Source organism: Salvelinus namaycush, chromosome 19, assembly GCF_016432855.1.
Source record: "Salvelinus namaycush isolate Seneca chromosome 19, SaNama_1.0, whole genome shotgun sequence".
Classification (NCBI taxonomy): Eukaryota; Metazoa; Chordata; class Actinopteri; order Salmoniformes; family Salmonidae; genus Salvelinus; species Salvelinus namaycush.
The window spans coordinates 32,476,537-32,499,187 of NC_052325.1; the positions used below are offsets into that span (position 1 = coordinate 32,476,537).

Sequence of the window (22,651 nt, forward strand, 5' to 3'; positions counted from 1 at the left end):
ATACCCTACTCAATAAATTGGATGTAGTCTATCACAGTGCCATCCATTTTGTCACCAAAGCCCCATATACTACCCACCACTGCGACCTGTACACTCTCGTTGGCTGGCCCTCGCTTCATACTCGTCGCCAAACCCACTGGCTCCAGGTCATCTACAAGACCCTGCTAGGTAAAGTCCCCCCTTATCTCAGCTCGCTGGTCACCATAGCAGCACCCACCCTGTAGCACGCGCTCCAGCAGGTATATATCTCTGGTCACCCCCAAAATCAACTCTTCCTTTGGCCGCCTCTCCTTCCAGTTCTCTGCTGCCATTGACTGGAACGAACTACAAAAATCTCTGAAACTGGAAACACTTATCTCCCCCACTAGCTTTAAGCACCAGCTGCCAGAGCAGTTCATAGATTACTGCACCTGTACATAGCCCATCTATAATTTAGCCCAAACAACTACCTCTTTCCCTACTGTATTTATTTATTTTGCTCCTTTGCACCCCATTATTTCTATCTCTACTTTGCACATTCTTCCACTGCAAATCAACCATTCCAGTGTTTTACTTGCTATTTTGTATTTACTTCACCACCATGGCCTTTTCCCCCCCAACCTAAGTGTATGTAAACTTCCGACTTGAACTGTATATATACGCTGTCTGTTCTCGAGGTCCTCATCTTTGGAAGTGAGTTTGACGACATCTGATGATAGCCGGGTGACTCGCTCTTCCAGTGTCACCATTTTGTCGGAGTAAATATTGGCGCCTTCTTCCAGGCTATTCAGACGGGTGTCGTGTCTCGCCAAGTCTTCATTAACGGAGTCGATCTTTATGTTGACCTCGGTTGTGAGAATAGATATTTGTGTGGATAGGTCAGTGGATATTGACTCCACCTTAGCCAATGAAATGTTACAAAATTAACACGGTGGGGGAGGTGTTGGTCAAGTGTTAATAGTAAATTGTTCGCCCTGGATCTGAGCACCGAGAAAACTCGTCTTCACATGTTGCTTTCAATTAAATCCCTGGTCTTAAAGAAATCCCACTTATTCCCTCCTGATTCCGGGAAATCTCCAACCAGGATTTCAGAAAACCAGGGAATTTATTGTAGGGAATTGTAGGGAATATTGCAGGGAATTTATTGTATTTTGCAACCCTAGTCATGAGTGATGATCTAGTATGGAGAAATGGTTCTACTGTCACAGCTATTTGGAACGTGACTATCAGCATGTAACAACATGGCTTACACTAGGCCTGTCACTGACACTATAGGGAGAACGAGAGAGGGAGGGAGAGAGAAGGACACGGGGAGAGAGGGAGAAAGGCAGGGAGAGGGAGGGAGAGAACGAGAGAGGGAGAGAGAGAGAGAGAGAGCCAGAGAGAGAGAGAGAGAGAGCAGGTTAGGGTAAAAGCGGCCAGTGTTGGAGCAGGGGCACCGAAAAAGAGATGAGAAAAAGGGGGGAAAAAGCAGAGAAAGTAGAGGAAGAGAACAGAGGGAGCCTTCATTGCTGTTGAAAGTTGTGTCCTCTCAACCCCATATCCTGAACACACACACACACACACAACCATCCAGACCCTTTGCCAGGAGGATCAATCGCAGCATTCATCCAGGCCCCAGCTCCGTTCCATCCTAGCCCAGGTTAGAGCCACATACCAGGGATAGCTGTTCAGGAGGAGCCCCTCTGGGTGTCCAAACATAAAGCCCTACTGGAGCTCTCCTTTATACTTGGCCTATCAGTTACACACACTGTGCATCACAGAGGCACAGGCAAAGGTTTACCGACACCCACCCACGCGCGTGCGCGCGCACACACACACACACACACACACACACACACACCTGGCTTTGAAGGCCTTCTCTCCCATCTCTCTGGCTGCTCTGCGGACATCCTCAGGGATAGCATCAATCTCAGCCTTGGACAACTGGTGCACCTTGTGACCCGCATCTAAACGGTAGGGTCCCCCTTTGCCACCTAGGCCAGCTGTGTCTCTGCCCCCTACAGGACAAACAGAAGTATTACACATCACAGACGCACGGAAACACACACATTTTATTGCACATTTTATTGCCTGTTATTACTATCATCTGACCCAAAGTGTCGACCCACCTGTACCCCCGGCCCACTGATTGCCCCCTACATGGGGGGCGTTTTTGGGGTCTACCTTGCCGTGTTTGGGGGCCGTCACATCCAGACCACTGTCCCTCTGGACGGTAATCTGAGAGAGAGAGAGAGCGACAGAGAGAGAGAGGTAGAGGAGGAGAGGGAAAAGAAGAAAGGAGATGTCAGTTTGTATTTCAGTTAATTAGTAGTCCTTTATTGTTTCTACAAATGATCTGAGAGACAGAGAGAGAGACAGAGAGAGAAAGAGAGAGAAAGAGAGACAGAGAGAGAAAGAGAGACAGGGAGAGAGACAGGGAGAGAGAAAGAGACAGAGGGAGAGAGACAGAGAGGGAGAGAGACAGAGAGGGAGAGAGACAGAGAGACAGAGAGACAGAGAGACAGAGAGGGAGAGAGACAGAGAGACAGAGAAGGGGTATTGAAGAGAAGGAGCGAGAATGAGAGAGGGGGAAGAGTACTCTTATGGCCGGTGAAAAAAAAAAAACGATCCCAAACCCTCTTCAGCTGTAGACGTTTTCCACCAGAGCTCTATCAGTATGCAGTACACAGCAACACACAGCTCCACATCTCAGAGTACTCTCTTTCATTCAGCTAGATATGGAGAGAATGTGCAATTTCTCTCTCTTCTCTTTCACTGAAGACAGGATGGACAGATCAGGCTCTGTATCCATCCAGCGGAGAGAGGGGGAGCAGGAGAGAGGTCAGGGCCCCTAGCATTTGAGTTCCCGCTCAGTGACACTCTCTCAGCCAAGATCCCACACACACACACACTTGTGCACTGCTCACATACTCTCTCTTATTCACACTCTCCTCTCTGCCAAGATCACACATACACTCTGGCTAAGTCAAGATCACAGTCTTGGAAGCCAGGCACCATGACACGGACTAAGATGTGGATTCAACTCAGAATCTTAGAGCAATTTGACCCCTGATGTGTCCAACTAAAATGTTCTCATATAATCTGACACAAAGTTTTCCTTGAATAAGTGAAGATTTGACTGTTACTCCCCTTTGTGTTTGTGATGTGTTTTGATGTTGTTGTAGTGTTTTTTGCTGTATCATGGAGTGAGCCGTTGAATGTGTTAATTCAGCCTAATCTGAGAGGAACATTCCCCTGGCCGGACCCCACCTTCTCAACTGTCCCTATGGCATCAAGTTCCGACCCTGTCATTCTGTGTACAAGGAGTCTGAATGTCTACCTCAGGTTGGTGGAGCCTGGCGCTTGCAACGCCAGGATAGTGGGTTCGATTCCCGGGACCACCGTACGTAAAATGTGTGCCGGCACGACTGTACGTCGCTTTGGATAAAAGCGCTTGCTAAATTGCATATATTATGACTGCCAATATGACATGAAATATCCAGCTACATGGAGTCTGCTGTGGGGTAGAGGCTCTACAATGTGACACACTTTCTAGCAGAGCCCTGTGGGCTGAGCCCTTGGTTCAGTCTATAGGCTGATCTCTATATATACAGCTAAGCCTGATATTTTTATTTTATTTCACCTTTATTTAACCAGGTAGGCCAGTTGAGAACAGGTTCGACACAAACAACAACAGAGTTACACATGGAATAAACAAGCGTATAGTCAATAACACAATAGAAAAAAAAGAAAGTCTATATACAGTGTGTGCCAATGGCGTGAGGAGGTAAGGCAATAAATAGGCCAGAGTAGCGAAGTAATTACAGTTTAGCAGATTAACACTGGATTGATAGATGAGCAGATGATGATGTGCAAGTAGAGATACTGGTATGCAAAAGAGCAGAAAAGTAAATAAAAACAGTACGGGATGAGGTAGGTAGATTGGATGGGCTATTTACAGATGGGTTATGTACAGCTGCAGTGATCGGTTAACTGCTCAAATAGCAATTCGTTCCAGTCACTGGCAGCAGAGAACTGGAAGAGGGAGCGAGACACAGGAGTGTGCGTATAGACAACTGCAGGGGGGGGGGGGAAGAAAAAGAAAGAAGGAGGGAGAGAGAGAGAGAGAGAGAGAGAGAGAGAGAGAGAGAGAGAGAGAGAGAGAGAGAGAGAGAGAGAGAGAGAGAGGAGAGAGAGAGAGAGGAGAGAGAGAGAGAGAGAGAGAGAGAGAGAGAGAGAGAGGAGAGAGAGAGAGAGAGAGAGAGAGAGAGAGAGAGAGGAGAGAGAGAGAGAGAGAGAGAGAGAGAGAGAGAGGAGAGAGAGAGAGGAGAGAGAGAGAGAGAGAGAGAGAGGAGAGAGAGAGAGAGAGAGAGAGAGAGAGTGTGTGTGTGTGTGTGTGTGTGTGTGCGCGCACTCACATGGTTGTAGCAGACCTGCATACCTGCTCCCATACATGGAGATGGATGCATTGTGTGCCACACACGTGTACGTGTACACACACACACACACACACACACACACACACACACACACACACACACACACACACACACACACACACACACACACACACACACACACACACACACACACACACACACACACACACACACACACAGTTCATATTCATCATGTGGCTATTTGTCCTTCACCCAGGAAGTTTGTGCCATCAGGTCCCCAGTTTCTTTGGCAAGGTACATTTTCAATGTATTTTTGCAAGACACATTTATCACAAAGTGCTTTCAAGCAACCCGACCCTAAACCCATAAAAAGCTAGAGGTGGCAGTGTGAAAGGAAAACCTTCAGCGGAAACCTTCAGCGGAAACCTTCAGCGGAAACCTTCAGAGGAAACCTTCAGCGGAAACCTTCAGAGGAAACCTTCAGAGGAAACCTTCAGTGGAAACCTTCAGAGGAAACCTTCAGCGGAAACCTTCAGAGGAAACCTTCAGAGGAAACCTTCAGTGGAAACCTTCAGCGGAAACCTTCAGAGGAAACCTTCAGCGGAAACCTTCAGAGGAACTAGACCTCAGAGGAAACATTCAGAGGAAACCTTCAGAGGAAACCTTCAGTGGAAACCTTCAGTGGAAACCTTCAGCGGAAACCTTCAGAGGAACTAGACTTCAGAGGAAACATTCAGAGGAAACCTTCAGAGGAAACCTTCAGAGGAACTAGACTTCAGAGGAACTAGACTTCAGAGGAACTAGACTTCAGAGGAACTAGACTTCAGAGGAAACATTCAGAGGAAACATTCAGAGGAAACCTTCAGCGGAAACCTTCAGAGGAACTAGACTTCAGAGGAAACATTCAGAGGAAACCTTCAGAGGAAACCTTCAGAGGAACTAGACTTCAGAGGAACTAGACTTCAGAGGAACTAGACTTCAGAGGAACTAGACTTCAGAGGAAACATTCAGAGGAAACATTCAGAGGAAACCTTCAGAGGAAACCTTCAGAGGAACTAGACTTCAGAGGAAACATTCAGAGGAAACCTTCAGAGGAAAACTTCAGAGGAAAACTTCAGAGGAAACATTCAGAGGAAACATTCAGAGGAAACCTTCAGAGGAACTAGACTTCAGAGGAAACATTCAGAGGAACTAGACTTCAGAGGAACTAGACTTCAGAGGAAACCTTCAGAGGAAACCTTCAGAGGAACTAGACTTCAGAGGAACTAGACTTCAGAGGAAACCTTCAGAGGAAGAGGTGAAGAGGTGAAAGTTGGCGAACACGTGTCTCCATTTTGATGCATCAGCACCTGTAAAGGGAGACTGACTGGGACTCCATTCTGGCTCATGAGTGTCAGTAAAAAATGTGTCCGAGCATGACTCATGTTGAGTCACCAGTGTCAGTAAACAAGTGACATGCGTGATTTATAGACGCCATACAGTAAATCACTAGCACCCGTATAAGGGCGACTGATGGTGCATGAGTCTCCGTCTTGGGTTGTGTGTGCCTGTAGAGGCTGACACGTGTCTCCATTCCGGCTCCCCGCTGCTGCGAGTAAGGCGTGAATCAGTAGGGTACTGGGCCACAGCTGCAGTGTGTGTCTGGTCACTTCCCCTCACTTCAACTGCTCACATTACCCGCTGGCCAAGCGAAAGAGAGAGAGCCCAAGACAGCCTCACAGGTGGTACCGGCCCAAAATATATCTGATCCATCTGGACCTGTACCAAACCTACACTATAGCATTCCTACCAAAATGCAGTGCCAGCACAAGCTAAGAAACATTTAAGATATAGACATTTCGGTAGCACGTGTGTATTAGCCAGTAAGGATGTTGCCTTATCCATAGGTTGCTTGTGTATGTCCTCTCCCCTGCCAGGTATGGTGTGTTTGACTAACAGATTAGAGAAAGGTTAATAAGCAACAGCAAACAACCCTTTAACCCCTCTGTTTACTCCTATAGAGACTACTGGGTGAAACCATTTTGTTCTACATTGAAATGACTGGGATCTCTGAGGAGAGGGAGGGATGGTCGAATTCCATTCGTCGCCAGTATCCAGTCAACATCCCTGGCATGGGGGAATTCCTTGCTAAGGGTGGGTGTTGAGAGTCTTTCTCTGTCTCTGTGTGTGTGTGTGTGTGTGTGTGTGTGTGTGTGTGTGTGTGTGTGTGTGTGTGTGTGTGTGAGTGAGTGAGTGAGTGAGTGAGTGAGTGAGTGAGTGAGTGAGTGAGTGAGTGAGTGAGTGAGTGAGTGAGTGAGTGAGTGAGTGAGTGAGTGAGTGAGAGTGAGTGAGAGTGAGTGAGTGTGTGACTGGCTTGGCCAAGCAGAACTGTAGCGAGAACATAAGATCAGTACAGATATCATTGTCCGGTATAGTGTTGATGTATGTAAGTGTGTGTGTTGATGGGTGATTTCAGGAATGGTGTAACGAAGAAATGTCCGAAAGAGACAGCACACCATCTTCACTACGGCGTGGTTGGACATGAGCAGCAGATGCTTCAGAGAACACATACACACAATAGGGCCATTATGAGGTCATAGTGAGCTATAGATACGGCAAAGAGGTCAATGGAACTTGACCAAAACAATGGAAGTGCCATGGAAACGCGTGGGGGAAAGATGTCGTGGGGGAAAAGATCCCCAATCTCCTCAGTGCCCCCTAGCAAAATGTGCCTACATTTTGGCTATTGTTAATTTGACATTTTACATTTGGATAAAATAAGGAGTTTTTATCCAGAGCGACTTACAGTAGCAATTAGGGTTAAATGCCTTGCTCAAGGGCACATCGGCAGATTGCTTATATGTATATTTCATACTATGTTGAGGTAGAAATCAGAGTATAATGCGTGTATGGATGTCAACCCCAACACATGTTCATGTCATCACCAATCAACTGCATTACAGTTCAAAACTACTTTGACTACCATGACTGATTTCTATATGCTAACTATGCTACCAGCTTATACGAACAGGAGTTAGCATGTAGCAGACTTCTTTTAAACCTGAAAAGGGACCATTTCTAAATGCTGTGCAGTGAAAACAGCCAAATATACCCAAACACCCCAAAAAACACCGACGCAGGTAAAGTTCAACAATGACATCATAGTAGCTCAAACCTACATGTTCCCACAGTAACCATACCCATCTCGCTTGGTCTCATAATAAAAAGTGTCTCATTGTTCGTCCTTTGGATATTTCTAGGGCTTGTAATACTTTATGCCTCACGGTCTGTGTTCCATTGACCTCTTCACCGCATCTATCTCTCCTCCATCAATGAAAAACAGCAGTGCTCTTCCCTAATTAAACACTGTTTATCTGTGTGTGTGTGTCTGTGTGCGCAAGTATCTGTCTCTCGGCACCTATACATCAAAGCTGTGGAATGTCAGCCTTTGTCCTCATACCAACTAGCAGCCACTGATATGGCGGCCATCCATTGATAACTGTAGTCAATTCATAGAATCTCTTATACAGTATTAACAGTGTCTGATCATGTTACTTCACTTCCTTTTCCCTTTTAGTTAGCCTTGTTAAAATGGCCATTTGAACCTGAGCTGGTAGCTATAGAGTTCCACAGCTATGTGGTCATTGGACAGATATTGTCATTGTGACCGGAGAGGGTTAAAGGTTAGAGTTCAGATTTGTGGCTCTAATCCAGGACGTCCTGATCCTGGTTTGTAGGGACACAGGGCTCACATTCACTCCAGCTGTGTGTGTGTGTGTGTGTGTGTGTGTGTGTGTGTGTGTGTGTGTGTGTGTGTGTGTGTGTGTGTGTGTGTGTGTGTGTGTGTGTGTGTGTGTGTGTGTGACTGTGTGTGTGACTGTGTGTGTGACTGTGTGTGTGTGACTGTGAGTGTGTATGTTTCGGCCAGAAACATTTGATAGTGTGTGTGAATGTGTGTGTAGCCATGTTATAGAAAAATGTGTTTGAGTAAGCACAGGGGAAGAGAGTTTTCATGTGTGTAGACAGATAAAATACCTCTCAGCCATATTACAGAGAAACTCAAACAGCCATGTTTAAGAGGAGGCCTGCTGTTTGCAGACGGCATAGTGAGCCTCAAGTATAGTGAGGCTGCATGTGTGTGTGCACTTTCAGAAGGCTTAGTGAGTCAGTGTGTGTAGGTATGTGTGTAAGGGTTTTCAGGGGCCTTATTAGTAGTGTGAGTGTGAAGGTAAGCTTACAGCGTTTTCAGAGAGAGAGAGCATAGGGAGAGAGTATGTTTGAAGGGCCATGCTGTGTGTGCTCAAGGTGGCCATCAAAGAACACCCATAGATGGAGGAATCGAGCCTGAGAGAGGGGCTCTCACATCAGAGGGGCCCTGTTTGTGTGTGTGTGTGTGTGCGTGCACCTGTGACCTGAGAGAAACTCTGTATCTATTTCGATTGCATTAGCAAACATAAGTCTGGACTAGTGCTCTTCATTACCTGGTCATTAATTAATCAGGTGTGCGATTGTGCATTCACTCCAGCCTTCAAGACCATACGACGAGGTTTCCACTTTTGGTACGATCCAATTGTACAAAAAGTATTTGACTTGTCTTTGACTCAAGTCTATGACATAACCATGTCATACACACTGCACAGTACCTGCCACTGCGTCCCTGACAATACTCACCACCCAAGCCAGGTCAACTCCATCACATCACACAATGACCCCTAACTAGGGTCGACTCCATCACATCACACAATGACCCCTAGCTAGGGTCAACTCCATCACATCACACAATGACCCCTAGCTAGGGTCAACTCCATTACATCACACAATGACCCCAAGCTAGGGTCAACTCCATTACATCACACAATGTCCCCTAGCTAGGGTCAACTCCATCACGTCACACAATGTCCCCTAGCTCGGGTCAACTCCATCACATCACACAATGACCCCTAGCTCGGGTCAACTCCATTACATCACACAATGACCCCTAGCTCGGGTCAACTCCATTACATCACACAATGACCCCTAGCTCAGGTCAATTCCATTACATCACACAATAACCCCTAGCTAGGGTCAACTCCATTACATCAGTGCTACAATTATACTTAACATACTTTACATTATACCCATTAACAAAGAAAGACCAGTGATGACCTGTCTCTCATTCACAAAGACTACAACTGGAGGAATGTGAGAGAGAAAGTAGACATTTTCCTCAGAGCTCTCTAACTAGTGTTCCACACAGCGTTGCAGACTCCAGGACTGTTGGTGGTTCAGCAACACGCTACACTGAGTGTACACAATTAAGAACAGCTGCTCTTTCCATGACATAGACTGACCAGGTGAATCCAGGTGAACACTATGATCCCTTATTGATGTCACTTGTTAAATCCACTTCAATCAGTGTAGATGAAGGGGAGGAGACAGATTAAAGAAGGATTTTTAAGCCTTGAGACAATTGAGACATGGATTGTGTAAGTGTGCCATTCAGAGGGTGAATGGGCAAGACAAAAGATTTAAGTGCCTTTGAACAGGGTATAGTAATAGTTGCCAGGCGCACCGGTTTGTGTCAAGAACTGCAACGCTGCTGGGTTTTTCACACTCAACAGTTTCAAGAATGGACCACCACCCAAAGGACATCGAGCCAACTTGACACAACTGTGGGAAGCATTGGAGTCAACATGGGCCAGATGAATTGAGGCTGTACACTCAGTGTATAAGGGTGAATATTTGTGACACAACATTGCCTCACGATGGTGACAATAGGGACTACAGGATGTAGGCTGCCGTATTACTTTCCAGAACTTTGAAGGACACAGATACAGGCTACTACTGCCACATTTAACAGGATCTGTACAATCTTAAAGTCAACTCTAGTCATTATATTTCTAAATATCTACAAGTTCATAACATTTAACCTCACTAAACCAATCCCGGTCCTACCTGTATGGGCCTGCCGTCCTCTGAGCCAATCATGGTCCTCCATTCCAGCAGGGAGCGCTGCAGATTCTCCAATCCTGTCTCCCAGAGCCGCACATACCCGCCCATATCCACCGTGACCACGCCCCCCGAACCCAGACCGGCCAATAGCACGTCAGAGTCGGACACCTTTGAAATCCACGTTGTGTAAGGAGAGACACTCAGAGACCTGTCAATCAGATGAAACAACCAATTAGAGAGAGGGTGCGAGACAACGAACCAATCCGATGAGAGAGTTCTAGTAAACCAATCAGAGGATGGTGTGTTCAGACACAGTATTCTTTCAAATTTCAACTACTCCCAATCCCAAATCCACTCTAGCCCCGAGACACTTGCGTAGATCAGAAGGGATTGGATAGGTATACTCTGTGAAAGTGAAGGCCACTTCCGCTTTACTTCCTTATGCTTCCCCCATACAGCACTGTTTTGAACAGGCTTCACGATTATATAATCAAATTCATTAAATTACTTAAGCGGTCATTTAAGATATATACAATTATATTCGTCTTTGAAGTTTTTCTGAAGTTTTTTCACATGAAGAACATTGCGCTCACTGAAAACCATTTTTTTTTTTAAATAAAAAAGTTTAAAAACAACAAGGCTGAGGGGCAGTCACTTCCTGGTTACTTAGCAACACACGTAGCTCAACCTTAACCTCTGACAGAGTAAGTGGAATTCTTACCATATTGCTTATACCTATCCAATCCTTTCAGATCCACATACAGTGCCTTTGGAAAGCATTCAGATCCCTTGACTTTTTCCACATTTTGCTACATTCACAACCCTATTCTAAAATGGATTAAATAAACACAAATCCTCAGCAATCTACACACTATACCCCATAATGACAAAGCGAAAACAGGTTCTGAGAAAGTTTTGCAAATGTATAAAAAAAAATATATATATTATTATTATTTACATAAGTATTCAGACCACCTGTGGTAAATTTAATTTATTCGACATGATTTAGAAAAGCACACACCTGTCTATATAAGGTCCCACAGTTGACAGTGCATGTCAGAGCAAAAACCAAGCCATGAGGTCGAAGGAATTGTCCGTAGAGCTCCAAGACAAGATTGTGTCGAGGCTCAGATCTGGGGAATGGTACCATACAATTTATGCAGCACTGAAGGTCCCCAAGAACAGAGTGGACTCCATCATTCTTAAATGAAAGAAGTTTGGAACCACCAAGACTCTTCCTAGAGCTGGGCACCCAGCCAAACTGAGCAATCGGGGAAGAAGGGCCTTGGTCAGGGAGGTGCCCAAGAACCCGATGGTCACTCTGATAGAGCTCTAGAGTTCCTCGTTGAAAACAGTAGAAACTTCCAGAAGGACAACCATTTCTGCAGCACTCCACCAATCAGGCCTTTATGGTAGACTGGCCAGACGGAAGCCACTCCTCAGTAAATGGCACATGACGGCCCGCTTGGAGTTTGCCAAAAGGCACCTAAAGACTCTCAGACCATGAGAAACAAGATTCTCTGGTCTGATGAAACCAAGATTCAACTCTTTCACCAGAATACCAAGTGTCACGTCTAGAGGAAACCTGGCACCATCCCTAAGGTGAAGCATGGTGGTGGCAGTATCATGCTGTGGGAATGTTTTTCAGAGGCAGGAACTGGGAGACTAATCAGAATCGAGGCAAAGATGAACAGAGCAAAGTACAGAAATATACTTGATGAAAACCTGCTCCAGAGCGCTCAGTCTGGACAACAGGACAACGATCCTAAGCACACAGTCAAGACAATGCAGGAGTGGCTTCGGGACAAGTCTCTGAATGTCCTTGAGTGGCCCAGCCAGAGCTCGGACTTGAACCCAATCGAACATCTCTGGTGACACCTGTGCAGCAACGCTCCCCATCCAACCTGACAGAACTTGAGAGGATCTGCAGAGAAGAATGGAAGAAACTCCCCAAATACAGGTGTGCCAAACTTGTAGCGTCATACCCAAGAAGACTCAAGAATGTAATTGCTGCCAAAGGTGCTTCAACAAAGTACTGAGTAAAGGACCTGAATACTTATGTAAATGTGATAATAGTTTTTTTTTTGCAAACATTTTTAAAAACCTGTTTTTGCTTTGTCATTATGGGGCATTGCGTGTAGATTTAATACATTTTAGAATAAAGCTGTAACCTAACAACATGTGGAAAAAGTCAAGGGGTCTGAATACTTTCCAAATGCACTGTATGTGTATAGGGAGGTAGGGGCTATATGTGGGTGGATTTGGGTTAGTGTGCTATCAGAGTCCAGATATACCTTGGGACAGGAATATACTTCAGCTTCTTAGAGTTCAGGTCAGTCACCTCCAGGTAGGCAGCGGTCATCGGGGGTGTGACGTCTGTGTGACACACACGTTAAAAACACTCACCCACGCACGCACGCACAAACAAACAAACAAATGATTGAGTATCCCAGGTTAAGGGTACGAATCAGACTCGGGTGTCTCTACACCAAAGTCAGCTATGCTATTGTACAGTGAGGCTCTGACCTGGGGGGAAGATATCTTTTAGGGGCACCTGTCCAGGTGGTAGGGCCCGGACCACCTGATTGGCCGACAGCAGACTGACACAGTTGGTCCGTTTGGCCACGCTGGACTTCAGCCCGCCCCGGGAGAACATTTGACCTCCCGAGTCCCCGCCACTCATCTCTGATAGGTCCACATCTCTCTTAAAGCTGTACACCTCATTAGGAGACTACAGTGCAGGGAGAGAGAAACAACAAAGCGATTCTAACTTCATACCTCTAATCGAAAAGTCATGACATCTTTAATCAAATGTCATGATATCTCTTATTAAAAGGATTTACAGTTGAAGTCAGAAGTATACATACACCTTAGCCAAAAACATTTAAACTCAGTTTTTCACAATTCCTGACATTTAATCCCAGTAAAAATTCCCTGTTTTAGGTCAGTTAGAATCACCACTTTATTTTAAGAATGTGAAATGTCAGAATAATAGTAGAGAGAATTATTTATTTCAGCTTTAATTTCTTTCATCACATTCCCAGTGGGTCAGAAGTTTACATACACTCAATTAGTATTTGGTAGCATTGCCTTTAAATGGTTTAACTTGGGTCAAATGTTTTGCGTAGCCTTCCACAAGCTTCCCACAATACGTTGGGTGCATTTTGGTCCATTCCTCCTGACAGAGCATGGTGTAACTGAGTCAGGTTTGTAGGCCTTCTTGCTCGCACACGCTTTTTCAGTTCTGCCCACACATTTTCTATGGGATTGAGGTCAGGGCTTTGTGATGGCCACTCCAATACCTTGACTTTGTTGTCCTTAAGCCATTTTGCCACAACTTTGGAAGTATGCTTGGACTCATTGTCCATTTGGAAGACCCATTTGCGATGAAGCTTTAACTTCCTGACTGATGTCTTGGGATGTTGCTTCAATATATCCACATAATTTTCCATCCTCATGATGCCATCTATTTTGTGAAGTGCACCAGTCCCTCCTGCAGCAAAGCATCCCCACAACATGATGCTGCCACCCCCGTGCTTCACGTTTGGGATGGTGTTCTTCGGCTTGCAAGCCTCCCCCCTTTTCCTCCAAACATAACGATGGTCATTATGGCCAAACTGTTCTATTTTTGTTTCATCAGACTAGAGGACATTTCTCCAAAAAGTACGATCTTTGTCCACAAGTGCAGTTGCAAACCGTAGTCTGGCTTTTTTATGGCGGTTTTGGAGCAGTTGCTTCTTCCTTGCTGAGCGGCCTTTCAGGTTATGTCGATATAGGACTCGTTTTACTGTGGATATAGATACTTTTGTACCTCTCTAACCAAAAGTCAAGATATTTCTCATCAAAAAGTCTTGATAGCTATAATAAAAAGTAATTGATCATTATACACTGGTCTCTCACCATGAGGTCAGGGAAGCCCACTATGATGCGTGCGTAGGAGGAGGTGTCAGAGAGGAGTCGGTTGGGAGAGACTATCTTCTGACCCAGGGCTGCACTCAGGTTCTCATTAGGCAGCTGGTCACTACCCACTGTCTGGGGTACACACATCTCATCTGAGAGACAGAGGGGGGAGAGAGAGGGAGGAAGAAAGAGAGAGGGAGGGACAGAGGGAGAGAGGCAGGGGGGAGAAAGAGAGAGGAAATGAGGGAAGCAGAGAGAGAGAGGAAAGGAGGGAGAGAGAGAGGGAACGAGGTAGGGAAAAGGAGGCAGACAGAGATATAGATTTATATGGGCAGGTGGGGGTAGATGGGGTAAGAAAGGGAGATGGGGGGGGGTGAAGAAAGAAGAAAAGCGAGAGGTGAGAAGAGTGAGGAAGAGAGATGGGGAGGAGAAAGAAAGTTGAGGATGGGTATGGACATAGTGTCAGGGACATTAAATGACTCATGTCCTTATATGTTGAGTGCTCTGTTGTGTTACCTGAGCTGGCTCCATGGCCGGTGCTGACGCCATCCTCACTGATGCTATGTAGCTGACACACCCCAGAGTCTTCTGCTCCCATGTGCATGGGTTTGGTCAGCAGGAACTTCCTGTAAACAAAACACCCCCCGAGCCCCCCCCCCCGATGAATGAAGATAGAAGAAGAGCAGAGGAGAAGAGAAGAAATGAGAAGAGAAGAGAAAAGATGAAAAGAGGAAAGAAGAGAGGTGAATGAGGGAGAATAGAAGAGCAGAGTAGAGGAGCAGGTAATTACTTTTTTTTAACCTTTATTTAACCTTTATTTAACTAGGCAAGTCAGTTAAGAACACATTCTTATTTACAATGACAGCCTACCGGGGAACAGTGGGTTAACTGCCTTGTTCAGGGGCAGAACGACAGATTTTTACCGTGTCAGCTCGGGGATTCGATCCAGCAACCTTTCGGTTAGGCCCAACGATCTAACCACTAGGCTACCTGCCGCCCCAAAGGAGAGGAGCAGAGTAAAGGAGAGGAGCAGAGTGAAGGAGAGGAGAGGAGCAGAGTAAAGGAGAGGAGCAGAGTAAAGGAGAGGAGCAGAGTAAAGGAGAGGAGCAGAGTAAAGGAGAGGAGCAGAGTAAAGGAGAGGAGCAGAGGAAAGGAGAGGAGCAGAGGAAAGGAGAGGAGCAGAGGAAAGGAGAGGAGCAGAGGAAAGGAGAGGAGAGGAGCAGAGTAAAGGAGAGGAGCAGAGTAAAGGAGAGGAGCAGAGTAAAGGAGAGGAGCAGAGTAAAGGAGAGGAGCAGAGGAAAGGAGAGGAGCAGAGTAAAGGAGAGGAGCAGAGTAAAGGAGAGGAGCAGAGTAAAGGAGAGGAGCAGAGTAAAGGAGAGGAGCAGAGGAAAGGAGAGGAGCAGAGTAAAGGAGAGGAGCAGAGTAAAGGAGAGGAGAGGAGCAGAGTAAAGGAGAGGAGCAGAGGAAAGGAGAGGAGCAGAGTAAAGGAGAGGAGCAGAGTAAAGGAGAGGAGCAGAGTAAAGGAGAGGAGCAGAGTAAAGGAGAGGAGCAGAGGAAAGGAGAGGAAAGGAGCAGAGGAAAGGAGAGGAGAGGAACAGAGTAAAGGAGAGGAAAGGAGCAGAGTAAAGGAGAGGAGAGGAACAGAGTAAAGGAGAGGAAAGGAGCACAGTAAAGGAGAGGAGAGGAGCAGAGTAAAGGAGAGGAGCAGAGGAAAGGAGCAGAGTAAAGGAGAGGAGCAGAGGAAAGGAGCAGAGTAAAGGAGAGGAGCAGAGTAAAGGAGAGGAGAGGAACAGAGTAAAGGAGAGGAGCAGAGTAAAGGAGAGGAGCAGAGTAAAGGAGAGGAGCTGAGTGAAGGAGAGGAGCAGAGTAAAGGAGAGGAGCAGAGTAAAGGAGAGGAGCAGAGTAAAGGAGAGGAGCAGAGTAAAGGAGAGGAGCAGAGTAAAGGAGAGGAGCAGAGTAAAGGAGAGGAGAGCAGCAGAGTAAAGGAGAGGAGCAGAGTAAAGGAGAGGAGAGGAGCAGAGTAAAGGAGAGGAGCAGAGTAAAGGAGAGGAGCAGAGTAAAGGAGAGGAGCAGAGTAAAGGAGAGGAGCAGAGGAAAGGAGAGGAGCAGAGTAAAGGAGAGGAGCAGAGTAAAGGAGAGGAGCAGAGTAAAGGAGAGGAGCAGAGTAAAGGAGAGGAGCAGAGGAAAGGAGAGGAAAGGAGCAGAGTAAAGGAGAGGAGAGGAACAGAGTAAAGGAGAGGAAAGGAGCAGAGTAAAGGAGAGGAGAGGAACAGAGTAAAGGAGAGGAAAGGAGCACAGTAAAGGAGAGGAGAGGAGCAGAGTAAAGGAGAGGAGCAGAGGAAAGGAGCAGAGTAAAGGAGAGGAGCAGAGGAAAGGAGCAGAGTAAAGGAGAGGAGCAGAGTAAAGGAGAGGAGAGGAACAGAGTAAAGGAGAGGAGCAGAGTAAAGGAGAGGAGCAGAGTAAAGGAGAGGAGCTGAGTGAAGGAGAGGAGCAGAGTAAAGGAGAGGAGCAGAGTAAAGGAGAGGAGCAGAGTAAAGGAGAGGAGCAGAGTAAAGGAGAAGAGCAAGGTAAAGGAGAGGCGGGTAGAGGATTAATTACTTGTTGGTGTTGCTCTCCACCAGTAGCCAGCGATCCTCTGCCACCAGAAATACCTTGCTGAGGTTGATGGGGAGGGAGATGGTGTGAACCCGGCCCTCCAGCACATCCAGCACATCCAACTGGTTACTACAGCAACACAGGAGGGACACACTTCACTTTACAGTTTGAAAAAGCAAAGGGGAAGGAGGTAGTGTAGCAATGAGCTGAGCTTACCCGCCCTCCTTGTAGAACAGGAGCCAGTTCTTGTAGGCAAACTCCCGGCACATCTTATGACCTCCCTAAAAAAAAAACATTCTGGATTACGTAGTGTACAGTACACAGGTGACAACCTGTTTCGTTGTCTCGAGTCAATGTTCTGTTAAAGAGAATATTCACAAAAAAACCTCTACGCATGTATGACATACTGTATCTTGTGTATGTGGCATATCATGTATGACTTTATTTTGTGGATTTTGTTGTACAAGTGGTATAAAGGAAGTGGTCAGATGGCCGAATGGAGTTTCAGTGGGTATGAGACCTGTGCCTCCTTGCTGCTGCTCCACCAACTGGAAGCTTTAGGGGCGGGCTGTTCTGGCTCCTGTGACAGAATGAGTCTCCTCACCGCTCCTGTTAATACGTCTAGATGTAATACTGTGTTACTCTGAGAGAGAGAGAGAGAGAGAGAAAGAGAGAGAGAGAGCGTACTTGGTTAGAAAGAGCAGTTGGGGGAGAATCAGGCCACAGTGATCTGCAGGACTAAGCTGTGTTATGCAGGTAGGCTACATCTGGAAGGACCAAGCATTTTGTCTGTGGCACCGCTAGCACTGCGATGAGCGGTCTCCTCTTGACGGACATTAAAGCACCATAGATTCATTCCACCCTTCACACCCCAGTCACCAGAGGGCGCCACTATCCAGTGTTAATCTTCCACTACAGTCAGTAGTCGCTGTGCATGCGTGTCTGCGTGCGTGTAAGAGTGTCTCGCTCAGCTAAGCCAAGGCTTTTATTCATGACGCACACTGCTAAATCTTCAGTTCACTTTTTATGGGGAAAGCCAAGGGGCAGGGGAACAGCTATCCCAGGACTAACCCTCCCTCTACCATACTGTAATAGCTTCCTTATGGCCTAGCTCTTTGAACTCTGAGATATATATATATGTATAGAAACCAACTGTCACTCTTTGGGAGTTGGTGCTGGAGTGTGTGTGCGTGTGTGTATGTGCGCACGTCTGTGTGTATGCATGCATGCGTGTGTGTTCTGGCTAGCTGACAGTGTTCCATTAAAAACATTTCTTTCTTGTTTTATTTTTTTCTCCCCTGAGAGAGCCATGACCTCTGCATAACCTCTGTTATGATATCTGGAGTTCTATTTGTTTGGACAGGAGAAATTATATACAATCACTCACTTTCTCTCTCTATTTCTGTTTTCCTGTCCTCTCCAAAACAAAGGCTATTTCTTCCCTCCTAATACGTAAAAGCTGTATAATAATTTGGGTTATGAAAGAGTGCACGGTATGTGCATATTTAGCCGTTTTAAGTAATCTCTCATAGTCTGGAGCTATATGAGGTGGGTGTGTGCGTCTCTGAGGTCTCCCCTACCTGTTCCTCATGTAGCACCACCTGTCCCTCCAGTGGGCTGCCCAGGGCAGCGACAGTCACAAAGGGCTGCCAGACTCCACTGATGGTCCTGGGGAAGACATCATACAGCTCCATACACTGGACTGTGTCTCCGCTCTCCTTCATTGCAAACAGGCACACCGGGTTACACGTAGCCATGTAGATCGCATCTGAAACAGGAAGTTAGTGTGTTAGTGTGTGGAGGAGGTGGGGGCTGTTGTGTACTCTTGTCCTCTCGTTGCGTGCAGACACACTGGGTTACATGTAGCCACATAGTTTGCGATGTGTGTGTGTGAGGTGTGTTTAAATGCATGCGTGTGGCATGTGTATGTATCTCCTACCGTTGTTGGTGGTTACGTCACAGATGATGTTGACCTCGCTCATGGGGATCTGCCAGGTAGCTTTCTCTTCGGTGAAGCTCAGAGCTCTGGACTCCTGCCTCTCACAGGGGTAGCCCTGCACACGTAGAAACACTGGCCCCTACAAACACAGTGCACAAAGTCAAGGACGCAAAATGACGGCCCTGTCTAGAAACCTCTAGCCCCTATGCACTTCATAAACTGTGTGTGTGTGTGTTAGTACCTTTAAAATGTGTGTGTGTGTTAGTACCTTTAAAATGTGTGTGTGTGTTAGTACCTTTAAAATGTGTGTGTGTGTTAGTACCTTTAAAATGTGTGTATGTGTTAGTACCTTTAAAATGTGTGTGTGTGTTAGTACCTTTAAAATGCGTGTGTGTGTTAGTACCTTTAAAATGTGTGTGTGTGTTAGTACCTTTAAAATGTGTGTGTGTGTGTGTGTGTGTGTGTGTTATTACCTTTATATCGATGGGGTGCGTCTCGGTAGGGCAGAGCAGTTTGCGCCGGGCGTTCCCCTCCTGGTTGGTGGTCCAGTAGCCAGACATCCTGACCTCTGGGAGGGGAAGCCTAGGAGGGAGGGGGAGAGGTCACAGGGCATTACCATGACAACCACACACAGCACTATCAGAAAGGTGCGAAGGACTCTTAGGATACATCTCAAGTACAAATAGGGCTCTAGGACTGACTAAAACTAAGTGCACTACATGTATATAGGGTAAGTGCAGTATCGTATGGGATTAAATTTACCCCTTTTTCTCCCCAAGTTCATGGTATCCAATTGGTAGTTAGAGTCTTGTCTCGTTGCTGCAACTCCCGTACGGACTCGGGAGAGGCGAAGGTCGAGAGCCGTGCGTCCTCCGAAACACAACCCAACCAGCCGTACTGCTTCTTGACACAATGCCCACTTAACCCGGAAGCCAGCCGCACCAATGTGTCAGAGGAAACACCGTACACCTGGCGACAGTGTCAGCGTGCACTGTGCCCGGCCCGCCACAGGAGTCACTAGTGCGCAACGGCACAAGGACATCCCTGCCAGCCAAACCCTCCCCTAATTGTGCGCCGGCCCATGGGTCTCCCGGTCGCGGCCGGCTGCGACAGAGCCTGGACCCAGAATCTCTAGTGGCACAGCTAGCACTGCGATGCATTGCCTTAGACCACTGCGCCAATCGTGAGGCCATATCGTATGGGATTTGAGTAAAAAGATATGGGGTGCATTTCAATCAAACGTTCATCGTCTTCTCTCCCTCATCTGCACTAATCTGAAAATACAGACTAGGGGATATCAATAAGTTTAGCGTTTTGTGTGGTCTGTGAATAAATAGCATTTTGTGTGGTCTGTGTATAAATACTGTGTGTATGTATCTGGGTGTGTATCTGGCTGACCTCCCTTGTTGTGTCTGTCCAGATCTTCTATGGAAACCCACACTTTCCCATGACTCACTGCTGGGTTTAGGCCACCGGCCACGGTGTAATAGGTCGCAGGTGGGATGTAAGAAACAACACCACAATATACCAAACCACCAGGAACTGTCCAACTCAATAGAAATCACCCTAAAAATAGAAATTCTGAACGAATTATACAACGTGTCTAGTAACGGTTTGGCCCAATTTGGACTGCTCGAGTTCAAAGAGTAGAGATATTTACTTTGATACAACTGGGCAAAACAGATTGTGGAAGGTTATTCCGTGTATTGGCTAAATCCCATTTTAGATTGTGACCAAAGCATTTCTATTTAATACATATTGGAAATTGAATAGGACAATGCGGTACACACCAGGGTTGGGCTCAATGACATTTTGGAATTGACTCCCAATCAACTCATGAATATAAATTGGAATTGAATTAGCCCCACCCCACAGGATGCAGAATTTGAATGATAGGAACTAGAATTGAATTCAGTGCAATTCAAAGAAATTTCACTCAGTCATAGAACATGAGTTTCATTGAATCGGACAGGTCACACTTCCAGATACCAAAGAATATATCACTTTTCTCTGGAAACAATGTTCATTTACTCTTTTAACCTTCGTGCTTAGAATAGCCTATTATATTTCCACCAACCATTTAATTTGTTTGGCTTCTTTTTGAAGGCCTCAGGGTCAACTTGAGTGTCAAACTAATGCATTCTGGAAAGTGTTTAATGAAATATAATAACTTTGAATATTTGCATACAGGTTTTGTTTCCCTTGATCATTCATTTTAAGAGTTTGTCCTGAAAATCAATTGTTTCAACAATATTTTAAATGCATGTATATAACAACATGCTTGATGTTTTTTGTACAATATGTATATTTGTATAGACTACACCAAAAATGAGGCGTTTGAATTTCATTGAATTTCACCAAATTAAATTATATTTAATTTAATTCAAATTGCAATTCTGTATACTTCAATTACAATTCAAGAATTGAATATGAATTTAGATGCATTCTCAATTCAATTCTGAATTGAATCCAACCATGGTACACATGTTTGGTGTTAAGTTGCCATGCTAGGAATCAGGTTGCCTTACTAGACAGCCTTAGTAATAGCACATCTAACCTAGTCTATTAAACATAATCATGTCATACCAATCTAGACTCATAAAGACTCATCATGGAAGGAAAATACTTGTTTCTTCCCTGTTTGGCCCTCAAGATTGTTCTACTTGAGGATTATAAAAGAAAACTTCACAAAAACAGGGTTTTTAATGAAAAACAGGAGACAGAAGAAACAAATATTTTCCTTTATTAAAATCTATACATATATGATGAGGTGGAATATAATCTTAAATTAATCCTTACCTGTCTTTCTAATGAAATTAGGAAATACTTCATTTAATCGGAATATTGAGATGGTAAAAACAGCATACATTCATACCTAAAACATTCTAATATATAAAAAAGGCTAAGTAACACACACAACTGTACAACCGTATAGGTAGATACATAACAGTATATACATACTGTATAACCGACCATCAACGGTGGCCAGTAGTGAGTGGTTATGCTTGCGAGCCACAGTAGGCTGTTACTAATCTACGATACCAGACGTGTGTAGGGAAAAGTAAACGGACTATCCATGCTATCCTCACTGACCTGGGGGAGGTACACTGTCAGTACATGGTCATGTCTGGGGGGGGTATTAATCTTATCAAACAGCTAGCAGCAAGTGGCTTGTCCAATTAGTGTCTTTTTAGTGGCCTATTGAACAAGCCTCACCGTAGCAAGGCACACTGTGTCACAGTCAGAGTGTTTGACCACAACTCAATGCCCATCTCATGTGACCGTACACACTTCTTTCTGTCCTCTCTCCCTCTTTCTATGTATAACGGCTCAGGGTGCCAGTGTATGCTAGAGGCCAGGGTGTGTGTGTGTGTGTGTGTGTGTGTGTGTGTGTGTGTGTGTGTGTGTGTGTGTGTGTGTGTGTGTGTGTGTGTGTTTGTGTGTGTGTGATTCTCCGGTGGTCACGGCGGTCTTACTCCTTGGCTAGGTGGACGCTGCTGGGCTTGGCTCCGATGGGAATGCCGTGCTTGTGCAGCGCTTCGATCAGTACCTCCCGCGTGTCCTTGTTGTACGAGTCAAAGTCAAAGACGTTCCGCACCACGTTGGCCAAACCCTCATCTGGGAATCTCTGTATGGTGAGTGACAGGGGGAGAGAAAGAAGGGGGAGAGCAATGGCGAGAGAGAGAATAAACACCCAGCAGTAGTGTAAGTGTAACCAGCAGGGTCAGTGTGAGGACAATACACAGCTCATCACTCTCTTCTTACCTCCCTACTTTCCCTGCTAACTATCCCTACACTAACTTCACTTTCTGTGTTGCCATGGGGACTTACTGAAAATCACACAAGCGCGCATCCCCTCTCCTCTGTGCCCCGATGATTAATGATACGAGAGGTAAAAATAGAAGCATGTCATATGCAGCAGCCGTCTGGATGAGGGAGATGGTTA

The 22,651-nt window shown here is 45.8% G+C and overlaps 1 protein-coding gene across 2 annotated transcripts in view; it reads right to left on the minus strand.

Moving 5' to 3' along the window:
- The window catches only part of vwa8 (von Willebrand factor A domain containing 8), a 92,049-nt gene that overhangs the window by 21,564 nt on the left and 47,834 nt on the right, over positions 1-22,651 (minus strand). For both annotated transcript variants that reach the window (XM_039014857.1, XM_039014856.1), the window contains exons 26-39: positions 22,182-22,333; positions 19,179-19,287; positions 18,706-18,844; positions 18,347-18,534; positions 17,287-17,409; positions 16,983-17,047; positions 16,770-16,895; positions 14,688-14,797; positions 14,172-14,323; positions 12,798-13,002; positions 12,566-12,647; positions 10,275-10,479; positions 2,091-2,199; positions 1,823-1,979 (exon numbers count right to left, since the gene is read on the minus strand). In XM_039014857.1, the coding sequence (XP_038870785.1) occupies positions 1,823-1,979; positions 2,091-2,199; positions 10,275-10,479; positions 12,566-12,647; positions 12,798-13,002; positions 14,172-14,323; positions 14,688-14,797; positions 16,770-16,895; positions 16,983-17,047; positions 17,287-17,409; positions 18,347-18,534; positions 18,706-18,844; positions 19,179-19,287; positions 22,182-22,333 (1,922 nt within the window). The remainder of the gene's footprint in view (positions 1-1,822; positions 1,980-2,090; positions 2,200-10,274; positions 10,480-12,565; positions 12,648-12,797; positions 13,003-14,171; positions 14,324-14,687; positions 14,798-16,769; positions 16,896-16,982; positions 17,048-17,286; positions 17,410-18,346; positions 18,535-18,705; positions 18,845-19,178; positions 19,288-22,181; positions 22,334-22,651) is intronic.